Source organism: Rhinoraja longicauda, chromosome 3 (genome assembly GCF_053455715.1).
Source record: "Rhinoraja longicauda isolate Sanriku21f chromosome 3, sRhiLon1.1, whole genome shotgun sequence".
Taxonomy (NCBI): domain Eukaryota; kingdom Metazoa; phylum Chordata; class Chondrichthyes; order Rajiformes; family Arhynchobatidae; genus Rhinoraja; species Rhinoraja longicauda.
The window spans coordinates 59,874,569-59,888,665 of NC_135955.1; the positions used below are offsets into that span (position 1 = coordinate 59,874,569).

The 14,097-nt window shown below is 43.8% G+C and overlaps 1 protein-coding gene across 13 annotated transcripts in view; it reads left to right on the forward strand.

Moving 5' to 3' along the window:
* LOC144592034 (protein prune homolog 2-like) overlaps positions 1-14,097 on the forward strand; it is a 255,624-nt gene that overhangs the window by 174,432 nt on the left and 67,095 nt on the right. For 8 of the 13 annotated variants that reach the window (XM_078396229.1, XM_078396232.1, XM_078396233.1 and 5 more), the window contains exon 2: positions 8,969-9,057. In XM_078396229.1, coding sequence (XP_078252355.1) covers positions 8,969-9,057 — 89 coding nt within the window. The remainder of the gene's footprint in view (positions 1-8,968; positions 9,058-14,097) is intronic. The other 5 variants (XM_078396228.1, XM_078396231.1, XM_078396241.1 and 2 more) reach the window with 1 other exon arrangement.

The window sequence follows — 14,097 nt, forward strand, 5'->3', positions numbered from 1 at the left end:
TTGTTCAGGTTATCATGTTCTTACATGTGAAATAAACCACATTGCTGCGGCAATTTCAGGAATACCTTACTAGTATTTTCAAAGGCTCCCTTTTATATTTAACTCAATGACTTTTAATATTGCTATTTTTTTTTGTCAAATTGGTTTTTCAATACATGTTCATTATTGGCAGAAGTAAAATCTTAACTAATAAAGGCTATTGTCTCACTGTAATTTTTCACCTCTCAAAATGTTCACATGTACTTGTCTGGTCAAGTAATGATCAGGTCTTCAAAATGAATGGGGAAGGCATGAAGAACAGTGAACTACAAAGACTCTTGGTGTCCGGTAAATCTACTAGCAGAAATTAACATAGTCATGTCTGATTCTGACCATATTAACTGGGTGCACTTGAGTCAAATATTACCTTTATCTTTGCCTAACTCTTCAAAATAGGTCTAAAAATGAAACAGTTTAGGGTAACATTGATCAAGTAGGATCTACTTCTGTTGATTTTCTAGTACTCACTGCTATTAACTTGAATTGAAGAATAGGTTTTTGTCATCCAGACTACACTAGCACCATAATTGATATCTTTACATTTAAAATGGATTGTAGATGACCAAAAACGAATATTTGTAACCCTTTCTTGGGTGGGTGGGGGTGGCGGGGGGGGGTGAGGGAAACTTTTCTCTTCCTCGGGGTGCGGCTCGGCTGCGGGGCCTAACATCGCCCGGTGCGGCTCGGCCGCTGGACTTTACATCGCCCGGTGCGGCTTGGCCGCTGGACTTAACAGTGCCCGGTGCGGCTCGGCCGCGGGACTTTACATCGCCCGGTGCGGATCGGCCGCGGGATTTTACATCGCTGGTGCGGCTTGGCCGCTGGACTTAACAGTGCCCGGTGCAGCTCGACCACGGGACTTTTCATCGCTGGTGCGGCTCGACCACGGGACTTTTCATCGCTGGTGCGGCTCGGCTGCGGGACTTAACATCGCCCGGTGCGGCTCGACCACGGGACTTTACATCGCCCGGTGCGGCTCGGCTGCGGGACTTAACATCACCCGGTGCGGCTCGGCTGCGGGACTTTACATCGCTGGTGCGGCTCGGCTGCGGGACTTTACATCGCTGGTGCGGCTCGACCACGGGACTTAGCTGCGCAAGGCTTGGTCGCGGGGCCTTTCATCGCCCGGCTCGGCCGCGAGACGTTTCAGCGCCCGGTGCGATTCGGCCGGGGGGACTTCCATCCCCTTGCGGGGACTGTGCGGGTCGGTCGGGGACGAGCTGTCTGTCCGTGGGCGGGGGGAAGAGAGTGGAAGTTTTGTTGCCTCCATCACAGTGAGGGGGTGTTTGGAGTCACTGTGATGGACGTTTGTGTTGGGGCTATGTGTCTTGTGTTCTTTTTTTCTATGACTGCTATGTAGTTTCGTTCGGTACTTCGGTACCGAATGACAAATAAAGCTCTGTTATACTGTTATACTGTTATGTTGGGATTCCTTGGAGCCTGCAGAGCTCTGTGCGTTTTGCACAATAGACAATAGGCAATAGGTGCAGGAGGAGGCCATTCGGCCCTTCGAGCCAGCACCGCCATTCAATGTGATCTTGGCTGATCATTCTCAATCAGTACCCCGTTTCTGCCTTCTCCCAAGATTCCAACATTTGCAGTTTCATGCTGCGTTTTGAAATTTCTGTTATTTGTATAACCTGCAGACAGCTTTGATACTCATGTTTCATAGATTTTCTTGTGAAATGACTGTGGTGTCTTGGCAACACATTATTGTCGTCACTCTAATTCAGTGGTTCAGTATAATGCATTATGGTTGATTCAAGATTCAAGAGATTCAAGATTCAAGATTCAAGATAGCTTTATTTGTCATCCAATATTGGACGAAATTCAGTCACCCACAGTCCAACAATAAAAGCATTAAATAAGCATTAAAATTACACAACCCCAAAAAACCCCCAAAACACAGTCCAACAATAAAAGCATTAAATAGGCATTCAAATTACACAACCCCAAAAACCCCCAAAACACAGCCCAACAATAAAAGCATTAAATATGCATTCAAATTACACAACCCCAAAACCCCCAAAAACACAGTCCAACAATAAAAGCATTAAATAGGCATTCAAATTACCCAACCCCAAAAACACACAAAAAAAGAAACATCCATCAAAGAAACATCCATCACAGTGAGTCTCCTCCAGTCCTCTCCTCACTGTGATGGAAGGCCACAATGTCTTTCCCTTCTCCTGCTGTCCTCGCCCGCAGCCAGGTTGTTGTGGTTGCAGGCCGCACCGGACGGTCCACAGCGGGCCAAGCCCAAGTCGCGTCGCGTCGCAGCCGCTCCCGCAGCCTCCGAAGACGGCCGGCTCCGCCGATGATAAGTCCGATCCGGGGGCGGGCGAACACGCTGTCGCTGCCGCTGTTGTTGCACGTCGGGGCGGTCGTGGCTCCCGACATTGAAGCCCCCGCCCAGCAGAGCAATATCCCGCGGCATATCTTAGGCCGCGCCGGACGGTGAAATGTCCTCGACCCAAGCCCCGCGATCCGGGGCGGGCGAACACGCTGCTGCTGCCGGAGCTCCCGATGTCGGCATCCACGCGGCCCGAGCCTAAGGCGAGTCGCAGCCGCTCCCGCAGCCTCCGAAGACGTCCGGCTCCGGTGATGGTAAGTCCGATCCGCGGGCTCTGCGAACCAGAGCCCTGGAGGCCGACAGCTCCAGGAGTTGGGCCGATGGTAGGCCGCAGCTGGAACGGAGACAACACCCAGAAAACAAAGGTCGGGTCTCCGTTCGGAAGGGACACATATTTACAATGTTACAGTTCCCCCCCTCCCCTCCCCTCCACATACACACATAGTACACAAACACAAAAACACCACATCACAACTACAATTAAGACAAAAAAAACAACAAAAACACAAAGACAAATGGACCGCAGGTGAGCCGCAGCTGCTAGGGCAGCGCCGCCATTCCTGTGGAACAAGGAAAACAAGAGTGATATTATTGCCAAATAATTAAAAAGGTTTTAATTAAACTCAAAAATTTATAAGTTAAATTCTTCATGAAATTTCCACAGGTCTTTTTAAAGGGAAGCAACACTGAGAATAACACTGAAACCTACAAGGCTAATTATTTCAGATATTAGTGAAGGAAAGTAGTATGATGTTAAATTCTGCTGCAATCTCAACCAAGAATTTTGCAAAATTACCATTTAGACGGCGGTACAATCTTAATCCCAAACCAATCTACAGCGTACACATGGTATTTTGGCTAATTTCAATGCCAGATCTGTGCAGATTGTGTTTACAGGCCCGTTATGCTGCTGCAAGTAAAACATTTGTTAATACTAAACTGTTGACATTTCATAATTGTGCCACTCTGTAGGGTGTGGCATCAGGAGGTGAGCATAATTGCTTCCATCATTTTGAATTAATCTCTTTTTTCTAGTTTTGATGAAAAATTATTGACATGTTTAACTCTCCACAGTTGCTTTTGAACCCGAGGAATTCTTTTCAGCATTTTTAATTCATCTTTTTCCTTAGTCCCTCCATGTTTTCATTTAAAAAAAATATAAACTTTCTTTGTTTCAAACAAGAATTAGAAATTCTGCATCAAATTTATTTTTACGTTCAAATGAAATAGGATAGAATTATTTGAATCATGACATGAAATAATTTATTTTTCATTCCTGTTTCAGTTGCTGAAGCTTTCATTTTCTCTGCTTCCCTTCCGACTACCAAAGAAAATTCAAAGAATTTCAGAGATTCTCTGAAATCTTGAGAATTCAGTTACGATGCTTTTAAAAAACAGAGTTCGGTTCTTATTGCTATTAGAAGTTTTGTGCTTCATTTGTGTTGCAATCATGGAGAAAATTGGTTCCAGTTGGGATGATTTTAAAAGTCAATGAAATGTATTGCTATTGCATAAAATCATAACTTTAATTTAATGAGCTAACCTGTAAATTAATATAACCTACATAAATTTGGCACAAAAACAAATTTGTCTTCTATTACAATTTACAATGTTTTATCAATCACTCATTTTAATTAAATCTGGGAATTAATCTAGTTAATTACAAAAGATTAGAATACTCAATAGTATTATCGTGGGAATTAAAACCTCTGTAAGAGACTTCTAGGTCTTGTGGCTTGTCTTTCTACCAAGCTACTTTTTAAGAGTTCTGCAGGGGTGCAGAGGGTAACACTTTTGTCTCTAAGTCAGTGAACTGAGTACTATAACCTTAGGATGTTGCCTCAGTGCAGTGCTGAGGAAACCTATTGATCTCATATGTACTACCTGTAATATTGTTATTAATTGAAACTGGGTTGTAACATGTGATGAAACCTACCACAACTGCAAAGGAGCAGTTGGGATAGCGGATGGCATCCGTCTTTGGACATGATGACAACGTCCATGACTACAACCTCCATGACGCAAAACCAGAAGGGCTGCCATAAAATTGAATGCTGAGAAGTGCATCATTAAAGTGTCAGAATGTCAATTCTTTGGTTTGAACTACACTGCAGGTGGAGTAAAACCAAGTGAGGATATGGTAAGGGTTATCAGTGAAATGAAGGCACCAACTGACAAGAAAGAGCTCCAAACGTTTCTAGCACTAATAACAATACATGGACTCCTTCATCCCCAAACTTGCAGGCCACACAGTCAACCTAATAGAGATGTTAAAAGAGGATGTTGATTTCCAATAGCCGACCTCCCATGACCAAGATTTCAACAGACTAAAAACAATTGATTGCAAGTGAGACAATACCACACTACTATAGAAGAAAGCCTGTCACTCTACAGGTAGAAGCATCTCAGAAGGGAGTAGGTGCTTCTCTACTTCAAGATGGTAGACTAATTGATTTTGCTTCGAAAGCTCTTAACACCAGCTGAAACAAGATACGCCAATATTGAAAGCTGCTGGCTGCGGTCTACGATGTGAAAAGTATTTGTACGGACGGAAATCGAAATTGAGACTGACCATCGTCCGCTGGAACAGATAAACACAAAGAATCTATTTTCACCACCGACCAGACTTCAGAGACTCCTTTTGAGGCATTAGAACTATGGTTTCACCATGAGAGACAAACGAGGAAAGGAAAAGATGGTTGGTGCCATTTTATCTTGCCTCTCACCATACGAGAAGAACAAGATGGAAGATCTTGATGTCAAAATCCATCACATCATAAATGTGACACCAACAAAGCTGAACCAGATCAGAGATGAGACCAGCAGAGAAAGGGAGTTGCAGCTACTCAGTCAACTAGTAATTCAAGGATGGCCTGAGAGAATCAAACAAGTCCAGCCAGAAAGAAAGCTTTACTGGTCCACAAGAGATTACATCTCTGTAGAAGACGGTGTATTGCTGGCTGGTTCAAGAATCATTGTGCCAAAATCAATGCAGCAAGAACTTCTCCAGCAGATCCATGAAGGCCACATGGGAATGGAGAAATGCAAGCTGAGGGCATAATCTGCTGTCTACTGGGTGAACAAATCCATATCCAAGGTGCCCGATGGCCTTGGTGGAGTCTCACTGGGTACCATTTCTTCTTGCCATCTTAATTGTTAACTGTATGTTTGTGTTGTCATTTGTGAGCAGAGCACCAAGGCACATTCCTTGTATATGCATACTTGGCCAATAAACTTATTCATTCATTCATTTCCGTTGTGTGTTCCTATAGAAGAAGTACTGAAGGTCCTGACATGTACGAAGGTAGACAAATTTCCAGGACCTGATCAGATATATCTGAGGACATTGCTCAGAGATAGCTGAATGGATAGCAAATTGGCTCCATGGAAGGAAGCAGAGGATGGTAGCCGTTGACCTTTCACCGCCCAGCGGCGGCTTCAATATCGGGAGCCCCGACCGCCCCGACGAGGCAAATCCAACAGCCTGACCGCGGGACAAGACGGAAGGGAAGAGAAAAAGACATTTTGGCCTTCCATCACAGTGAGGAGGGACTGGAGGAGACTCACTGTGATGGATGTTTCTTTTTGTTTGGTGTTAGTTGTGATTGTATGTGTTATTGCATTTTTATTGATTAATCTTATTGGTCTTATTGTTCAACTGCGGGTAATGTTTCATTTTACTACACATTTATGTGTATGTAACAAATAAACGACTATTGACTATTGACTATTGGTTGCTTCTCGGACTGGAGGCCTGTGACTGGTGGAGTGCCTCAGGGTTCGGTGCTGGGCTCGTTACTGTTTGTCATCTACATCAATGATATGGATGAGAACATACAGGGCAAGATTAGCAAGTTTGCTGATGATACAAAAGTTAGTGGTTTTGCAGATAGTGAAGATGGTTGTGAAAGATTGCAGCAGGATCTGGATCGATTGGCCAGGTGGGTGAAGGAATGGTTGATGGACTGTAATACAGAGAAGTGTGAAGTGTTGCATTTTGGGACGTCGAACAAGGGCAGGAACTACACAGTAAATGGTAGGCCTCTGGGTAGTGTTGCAGAGCAGAGGGATCTAGGAGTACAGGTGCATGGTTCCTTGAAGGTCGAGTCGCAGGTAGTTGAGGTAGTCAAAAAGGCTTTTGGCACTTTGGCCTTCATCAGTCAGAGTATTGCGTATAGAAGTTGGGAGGTCATGTTGCAGTTGTATAAGACGTTGGTGAGACCACATTTAGAATATTGTGTTCAGTTCTAGGTACCATGTTATAGGAAAGATTTTGTCAAGCTTGAAAGGGTTCGGAAAAGATTTACGAGGATGTTGCCAGGACGAGAGGATGTGAGCCATAGGGAGAGGTTGAGTAGGCTGGGTCTCTATTCCATGGAGCGCAGGAGAATGAGGGGTGATCTTATAGAGGTGTACAAGATTATGAGAGGAATAGATTGGGCAGATGCACAGAGTCTCTTGCCCAGAGTAGGGGAATTGAGGACCAGAGGACATAGGTTCAAGGTGAAGGGGAAATGATTTAATAGGAATCCAAGGGGTAACTTTTTCATAAAAAAGGTGATGGATGTATGGCACAAGCTGCCACAGGTGGTAGTTGAGGCTGGGACTATCCCATCGTTTAAGAAACAGTTAGACAGGTACATGGAAAGGACAGGTTTGGAGGAATATGGACCAAGTGCAGGCCAGTGGGACTAGTATAGCTGGGACATTGTTGGCCGGCGTGGACAAGTTGCACCGAAGGGCCTATTTCCACATTGTATCACTCTGTGACTCTATGACTCTATTTCTAGGATACAGCACATTCAACCACCATATTTATGTAATGTTTTATGTTGCCTCGAAGTCTATCTTCACGATAAAGAACGGAGACAGCACTTTGTGTCTTAGTTCTCTTTTATTGTTCCAGCTATTAAAATGACCTCACAGGCTTCACATTCTACAACTGTTTGCACTATCTAGATCACAAGACTTAACTACGTCATGCACTTAATTTGCATGTTAAAACCCAATTTCAATTGAAACAATATAACACAAACTTTTGGATTGAATTGCTGAACTAAGGAGACGGTTCTCAAGCAGATATTAAACATCTGGTGGCTTGGAGCTTCATCATCTGATCCAACATCTGGCGGACATGAGAATAATCTATCTGTGTCTCTGGTCAGGAGGTGAAGGATTAACAGAAAGGTCTATTGATTGCTGATCTAGCCACATTCTGAACACCTAATTTCCAGTGAACCTGGTCCCTTATTGCACCATTGTAAACTAAAATACAGGGTTTCCTTCAGCGAGCAGCATTCCAGATCTGCTGAGACATTTTTGATACAATTGGAAACCTCTAGCTGGCTGTGACATGGCCAATCCCAGAGTCCTGGCTCAATCTGGGGTGAAATGAATTTTGAAAAAGTTGCATCTGCATATGATTGTTTTCCCAAAAGACTAACCCTCAAGCCAGAAATATTTGGGGTGAAGAATTTCTGAAATTTCTGTTTCCTCGTAGATAGATGATTGACGTGGCAACCTAGTGATATATCTCTCTTTTGGAGCGTGGGCTGTAATGAGCCACCGCATCCCAACAATGAACAGAATGGACCGGAATGGCGGGACTGTCGTATGTTGAAAGGCTGGAGCAATTAGGCTTGTATACACTGGAATTTAGAAGGATGAGGGGGGATCTTATTGAAACATATAAGATAATTAGGGGATTGGACACATTAGAGGCAGGAAACATGTTCCCAATGTTGGGGGAGTCCAGAACAAGGGGCCACAGTTTAAGAATAAGGGGTAGGCCATTTAGAACGGAGATGAGGAAGAACTTTTTCAGTCAGAGAGTGGTGAAGGTGTGGAATTCTCTGCCTCAGAAGGCAGTGGAGGCCAGTTCGTTGGATGCTTTCAAGAGAGAGCTGGATAGAGCTCTTAAGGATAGCGGAGTGAGGGGGTATGGGGAGAAGGCAGGAACGGGGTACTGATTGAGAGTGATCAGCCATGATCGCATTGAATGGCGGTGCTGGCTCGAAGGGCTGAATGGCCTACTCCTGCACCTATTGTCTATTGTCTATAGAACCAAAAATTGACACAAAGGATTTGCAATATTAATAATCTGTGAAACCAAATAAATTACATCATCAATGAGCATGAGTGCTTCTCATGTGACGTTTCTTACACATCGATAATTGACAAGTGGCACAGAGCGTACTGCAGTGTGAGTCTGCTGATCTGGAGGCCACAGGTACAAGGTGCGTGACAGGCAGATATCGCTTTGGATGACATGGCCTAGTATTATGAAGAACAGAAGGTGCTGCTTCGTTTCAACAAATGTTTATCTCTCAAGCCAGATCTTTAAATAAGCAAATTATTTCATCAATCTTGTTGCTGCTTTTGGAATTGGCCAAGTGTCTGCCACAGTTCCTACGTTGAAACAATGACTTCTCTTTAAAATAACTTTGTTGTTATGTGCTTTGGAACATCCCAAGGTCATTAATATAGGACATAAATCAAAGATTTTACTTTTGAACATGAAAACATTGCATTGCCAAGTTTCAATTATTACTTTGGTGACATGTTTGTCTTTTGTAGATCATCGACAAAGGATGTAGGAATGGACATCCCCTTTGATGAGGGTTCGCCAAGTCCCTTAGCTGAAGAAAGCAGACCTGGTATGAACAGTGCGTTTAGTTCATTCTGTAAATAACTCTGCTAAATTATGTGCTGAGAATGCTACAATGATATGACTCATCATTTTGCTTGAACAAAAAGAATATCTTAAAGACACTTCACTAAGCTAACACACAGGCTGCTATGAAAGAATGAGTCATTTACATAGAATAATTCCCTTTTATTATCCTACAGTTCATTTTGTCCTTGTTAACTGCTGCCATGGTCTGTATTTAAAAAATGGAATCACTAGAAGTTGATATTTAAGGATCAAATCTTGCTGTGGTTATCGTGTGCTTTGATATTTTAATCTTTTGAGCATTGCCAAATAACAGTGGAGAGTCAGAGTCTTACAGCGTGGAAACGCCCTTCTGCCCAACTTGCCCAACATTTCCCATCTACACCAGTCCGTTTAGCTGCGTTTGGCCCATATCCCTCTAAACCTATTCTATCCATGTACCTTTCTGAATGTTTCTTAAACATTGCAAAAGCACCTGCCTCAACTGCATCCTTTGGCAGCTCGTTCCATACAACCTCCACCCTTTGTGTGAAATTGTTACCCCTCAGGTTCATAGAGTCAGAGAGTGATACAGTGTGGAAACAGGCCTTTCGGCCTTCCCACCTACGCTAGTTCCACCTGCCTGCGTTTGGTCCATACCCCTCCAAACTTGTCCTATCCATGTACCTGTCTAACTGTTTCTACCTCCTCTGTCAGCTTGTTCCATACACCCACCACCCTTTGTGTGTAAAAAGTTACCTCTCAGATTCCTATTATATCTTTTCCCCTTCACCTTGACCCTATGTCCTCTGGTCCTCGATTCCCCCACTCTGGGCAAGAGATTCTGTGCTTCTACCTGATTTATTCCTCTCAAGACTTTATACACCTCTATAAGATCACCCCTCATTCTCCTGCGCCCAAGGAATAGAGACCTAGCCTACTCAACCTCTCTCTCTAGTCCTGGCAAAATCTTCTCTGAACCCTTCTCTGAACCTAGTAAATCTTCTAGTTCCTATTAATAGTTCCTCTTAATAGTTCCTCTTAAATCTTTCCCTCCTGACCTTAAACTCTGTTACAAACCCACTGACTCCCACATCTATCTTGACTGCGCTTCTTCCCACCCTGCTTCCTGCAAAGACTCTGCACTTCTCCCAATTCCTCCGTCTACGCAGCATCTGCGCCCAAGATGAGGTGTTCCATACCAGGACATCCGAAATGTCCTCATTCTTCCCCTCCCCATCATAGATGATGCTCTCACACATATCTCCTCGGTACCCCGCAGCTCCGCCGTTGCTCCCCCTCCCCCTAGTCGCAACAGAGTCAGAGTCCCCATACTCCTTTAACCTCATCAGCCATCGCATACAACACATAATCCTCTGACATTTTTGCCACCTCCAACGAGATCCCACCACTAGTCACATCTTCCCATCTCCACCTCTTTACACCTTCTGCAGAGACCTCTGCAACTCCGTGGTTAACTCATCCCTTCCCACCCAAACCACCCCCTCCCCAGGTACCTTCCCCTGCAACCGTTGGAGATGCAACACCTGTCCCTATACCTCTCCCCCCGACTCTGTGCAGGGACCCCGACAGTCCTTTCAGGTTAGGCAGGTCCTTGCACCTCCTCCAGCCTCATCTACTGTATCCATTGTTCAAGATGTGGACTCTTATACATCGGCGAGACCAAACATAGACTGGGCGATCCTTTCGCTGAACACCTTCACCCAGTCTACCTGGACCTACCTGATCTCCCGGTTGCGAAACAGATTAATTCTCCTTCCCATTCCCACACTGACCTTTCTGTCCTAGGTCTCCTCCATTGTCAGAGTGAGGCTAAACGCAAATAGGAGGAACAGCATCTCATATTTCCCTTGGGCAGCTTACAGCCCAGTGGTATGAATATTGATTTGTTTAACTTCAAGTAACGCTGACATTCCCTCTCTCTACTTCCCTCCCCCACCCAAGTCGCACCCGCTTCTCATTTTCACCCAACAAATCAGCTAACAATGACCTGTTTCTTTTATCATCATTACTTTTTTGCATAACTTTCATTCATTGTTCTATATCTCTCTACATTATCGTCTACATCTCTCGTTTCCCTTTCCCGTGACTTTCAGCCTGAAGGGTCTCGACCCGAAACATTACCCATTCCTCCTCTCCTGAGATGCTGCCTGTCTCGCTGAGTTACTCCAGCTTTTTGGGTCTATCTTCAGTTTAAACCAGCATCTCCAGTTCGTTCCTACACATTAAACCTATGTTCTCTGGTTCTTGATTTCCCTTACTCTGAGCAAGAGACTCTGTGTGACTACCCAACCTATTCCTCTTGTGATTTTTTGCATCTCTATAAGATCACCCCTCAGCCTCCTGTGCTCCACAACAGTAGAATGACTCCAATTCTTTCCTATCAATTGTATCCACAATTAGTAAATGCGCTTAGTTAATATTGAGACCTGAATCACCTGGACACACTCAAGTTATAGCTATGAATTTCTTTATACAACAGAAGCAGACATTATGTAGGAGATTTTCTCACTAAAAATTTCCAAATTCAAAGGTACATCAATATTTTTATACTCTTAAGATCAAAGCTAACAACAGGTAAATTCAATGCCACTTCATTTACTACTTCTTATTGTGTCCACACATGCTATTGTGATTCAGCCAAAACTGAATACAACTCTTAGCAATACCATTGTTCTCTGCGAAGTCCTCAGGTTTGCATTTGTGCTCCAATAGAGGACATCTCAATAGGTGCTCCATAGTTTGTGGTTCAGTGCCACATATGCAGATGACGTCTTCAGTGTCTGAAGAAGGGTCTCGACCCGAAAACGTCACCCAATCCTTCTCTCCTGAGATGCTGCCTGACCTGCTGAGTTATTCCAGCATTTTGTGAATAAATACCTTCGATTTGTACCAGCATCTGCAGTTATTTTCTTACACTCTTCAGTGTCTATATAACCCCACTTCTTGAGAGTCGCTTTACAACGACCAGTACCAGCTCTCAGTCTGTTGAGGCATTTCCATTCAGCCCAGCTTGATTCGGCCCCTGGAAGAAGTTCTTCTTTGGCACTTATGGACATGAATGTCGTTGATGGGAGATTGGCTAGTTTCCCTTCCCATAATGCAACTCTAGTACCTTCAGCTTCAGCATTTGGTTCAACTTTGTTGAGGAAGCTTTTTCTGGACTTTGGCCGACTGCGGGTTCATGGCCGAATAGGGGATGTCGCACATCTGTGGTCTGGCGATGGCATTCTCTACTGCTTGCTGCACTGCGACAAATCTCTGGTTGCGCTATCCCAGATAGTACGTATAGGCTGTCAGTTGATGTTGGTCTAAGACATCCAGTGATAAGGCGGCAGGTTGTATTGATGGCTGGATCAATCTTCTTAGCATGGGCTGATCTTTCCCATACTGTCCATGCATACTCTGCTGGTGAGTAGCAAAGTGCCAAGGCAGTTGATCGTAGAGTGTCAGGAATTGCGCCCCATCTTGTTCCAGTAAGTTTGCTGACAATGTTGTGTTTTGCACAGACTTTAGCTTTTGTCTTCTCAACATGGGTCTTGAAGGAGAGACAACGATCTAAGGTGATTCTTAGATATACTGGGTGATCACAGTTTTCAAGAGGGGTACCAGACCAGGTGACGTTCAGTTGCCGTTTGGCTTCTCGGTTGTGCAGATGGAATGCACACACCTTTGTCTTTGATGGATTTGCACGGAGGTGATTCTCTTCGTAGTAAGGTGTTAGTTTGTTGAGGGCATTTGAGAGTCGTTCTTCAGTACTGAAGTCACTGTCTTGGGCAGCTACACCAAGGTTGTTTGCATAGATGAAGCGACACGTACCTTCACTTCTAGGTTAGTCATTAGTACAGATGTTGAAGAGTATTGGTGCAAGCACACTTCCCTGTGGTAGTCCGTTCTTGAATTTCCGCCATCTGCTCTTCTTACTACCCAGTTCGACAAAGAAGTACCTGTTCTCAAGCATCTTTTCAATTAATTCTGTCCTTAGTAAGCTCCAGGATCTTGTGGAGAAGGCATCTATGGTTAACAGTGTCTTAAGCAGCTGAGAGATCGACAAACACAACACCGGTTACATTTACTACAGTGACATAATATACTTTGATATTTCAAGTCTGATTGTTCCATTGAACTACACGTTTACAATGAGAGTACACTGTAACTGACAAGACATCTCTGAATGGTCAAACACCTTTGCTGGAACAAAGTAATTCATGTGGATGGTGGAAAAGCTTCTGAGGACCCAAAATTAATGTGGTGAGGGCTGACTCTCTGAGTACACAAATATCTTAATTAGTGATGCCTTCTTTGTTGCATTGGATAATGTGTACTTAATGTAGTAAAATATCCCAAGCAATCACAGACAATGTGATTCTGATCTGCATGAGAATTTAAGAGCATGTGACCAAAAGCTATAGATACCTCTAGTTCTTTCCATCTACCCAATGTAAACCCCTCATTACTTTTCATATCTCAATCAAGACCTTGTCTGCCGTCTCAGTTACAAACAAAAGCAAACCCAATTTATCCAATCTGTCCCCAAAAGTGAAAATTCCGTTCCTGGCAACATCCTGACCAGTTTGCTCTGCATCCTCTTTAACGCAATCACATCCTTCCTGAACTTCACACAGTACTCCAGCTGTGGCCTAAACAACATTTTGTAAAGCTGTCCAAAAACCTCCCTGATCTTATATTTTATACCCTGGCTAATAAATCTACCTGTGCTCCCATCTTCAAGAATTCATGGAGATGAGTACTAAGGTTAGTTTAGTTTAGTTTATTCCTTTCTTTCCCCAGGATCTTCCCATTCCATGTAAAATATCCCAGCCTTGCTACTCCTCCTAAAATGCATCAGCTTACATTTTTAGGATCGACTTCTATCTCCAATTGCCTTTTCCATCTTACTACACATCAATGTTGCTTTGTTTCCGATACTACTCTCAGCAACATCATCAACAATAGCACCAATTTTCATGTAATTTGTGAACTTACAAATCAAACCTCTTACATTCAGATCTATATCATTTATGAATAATAC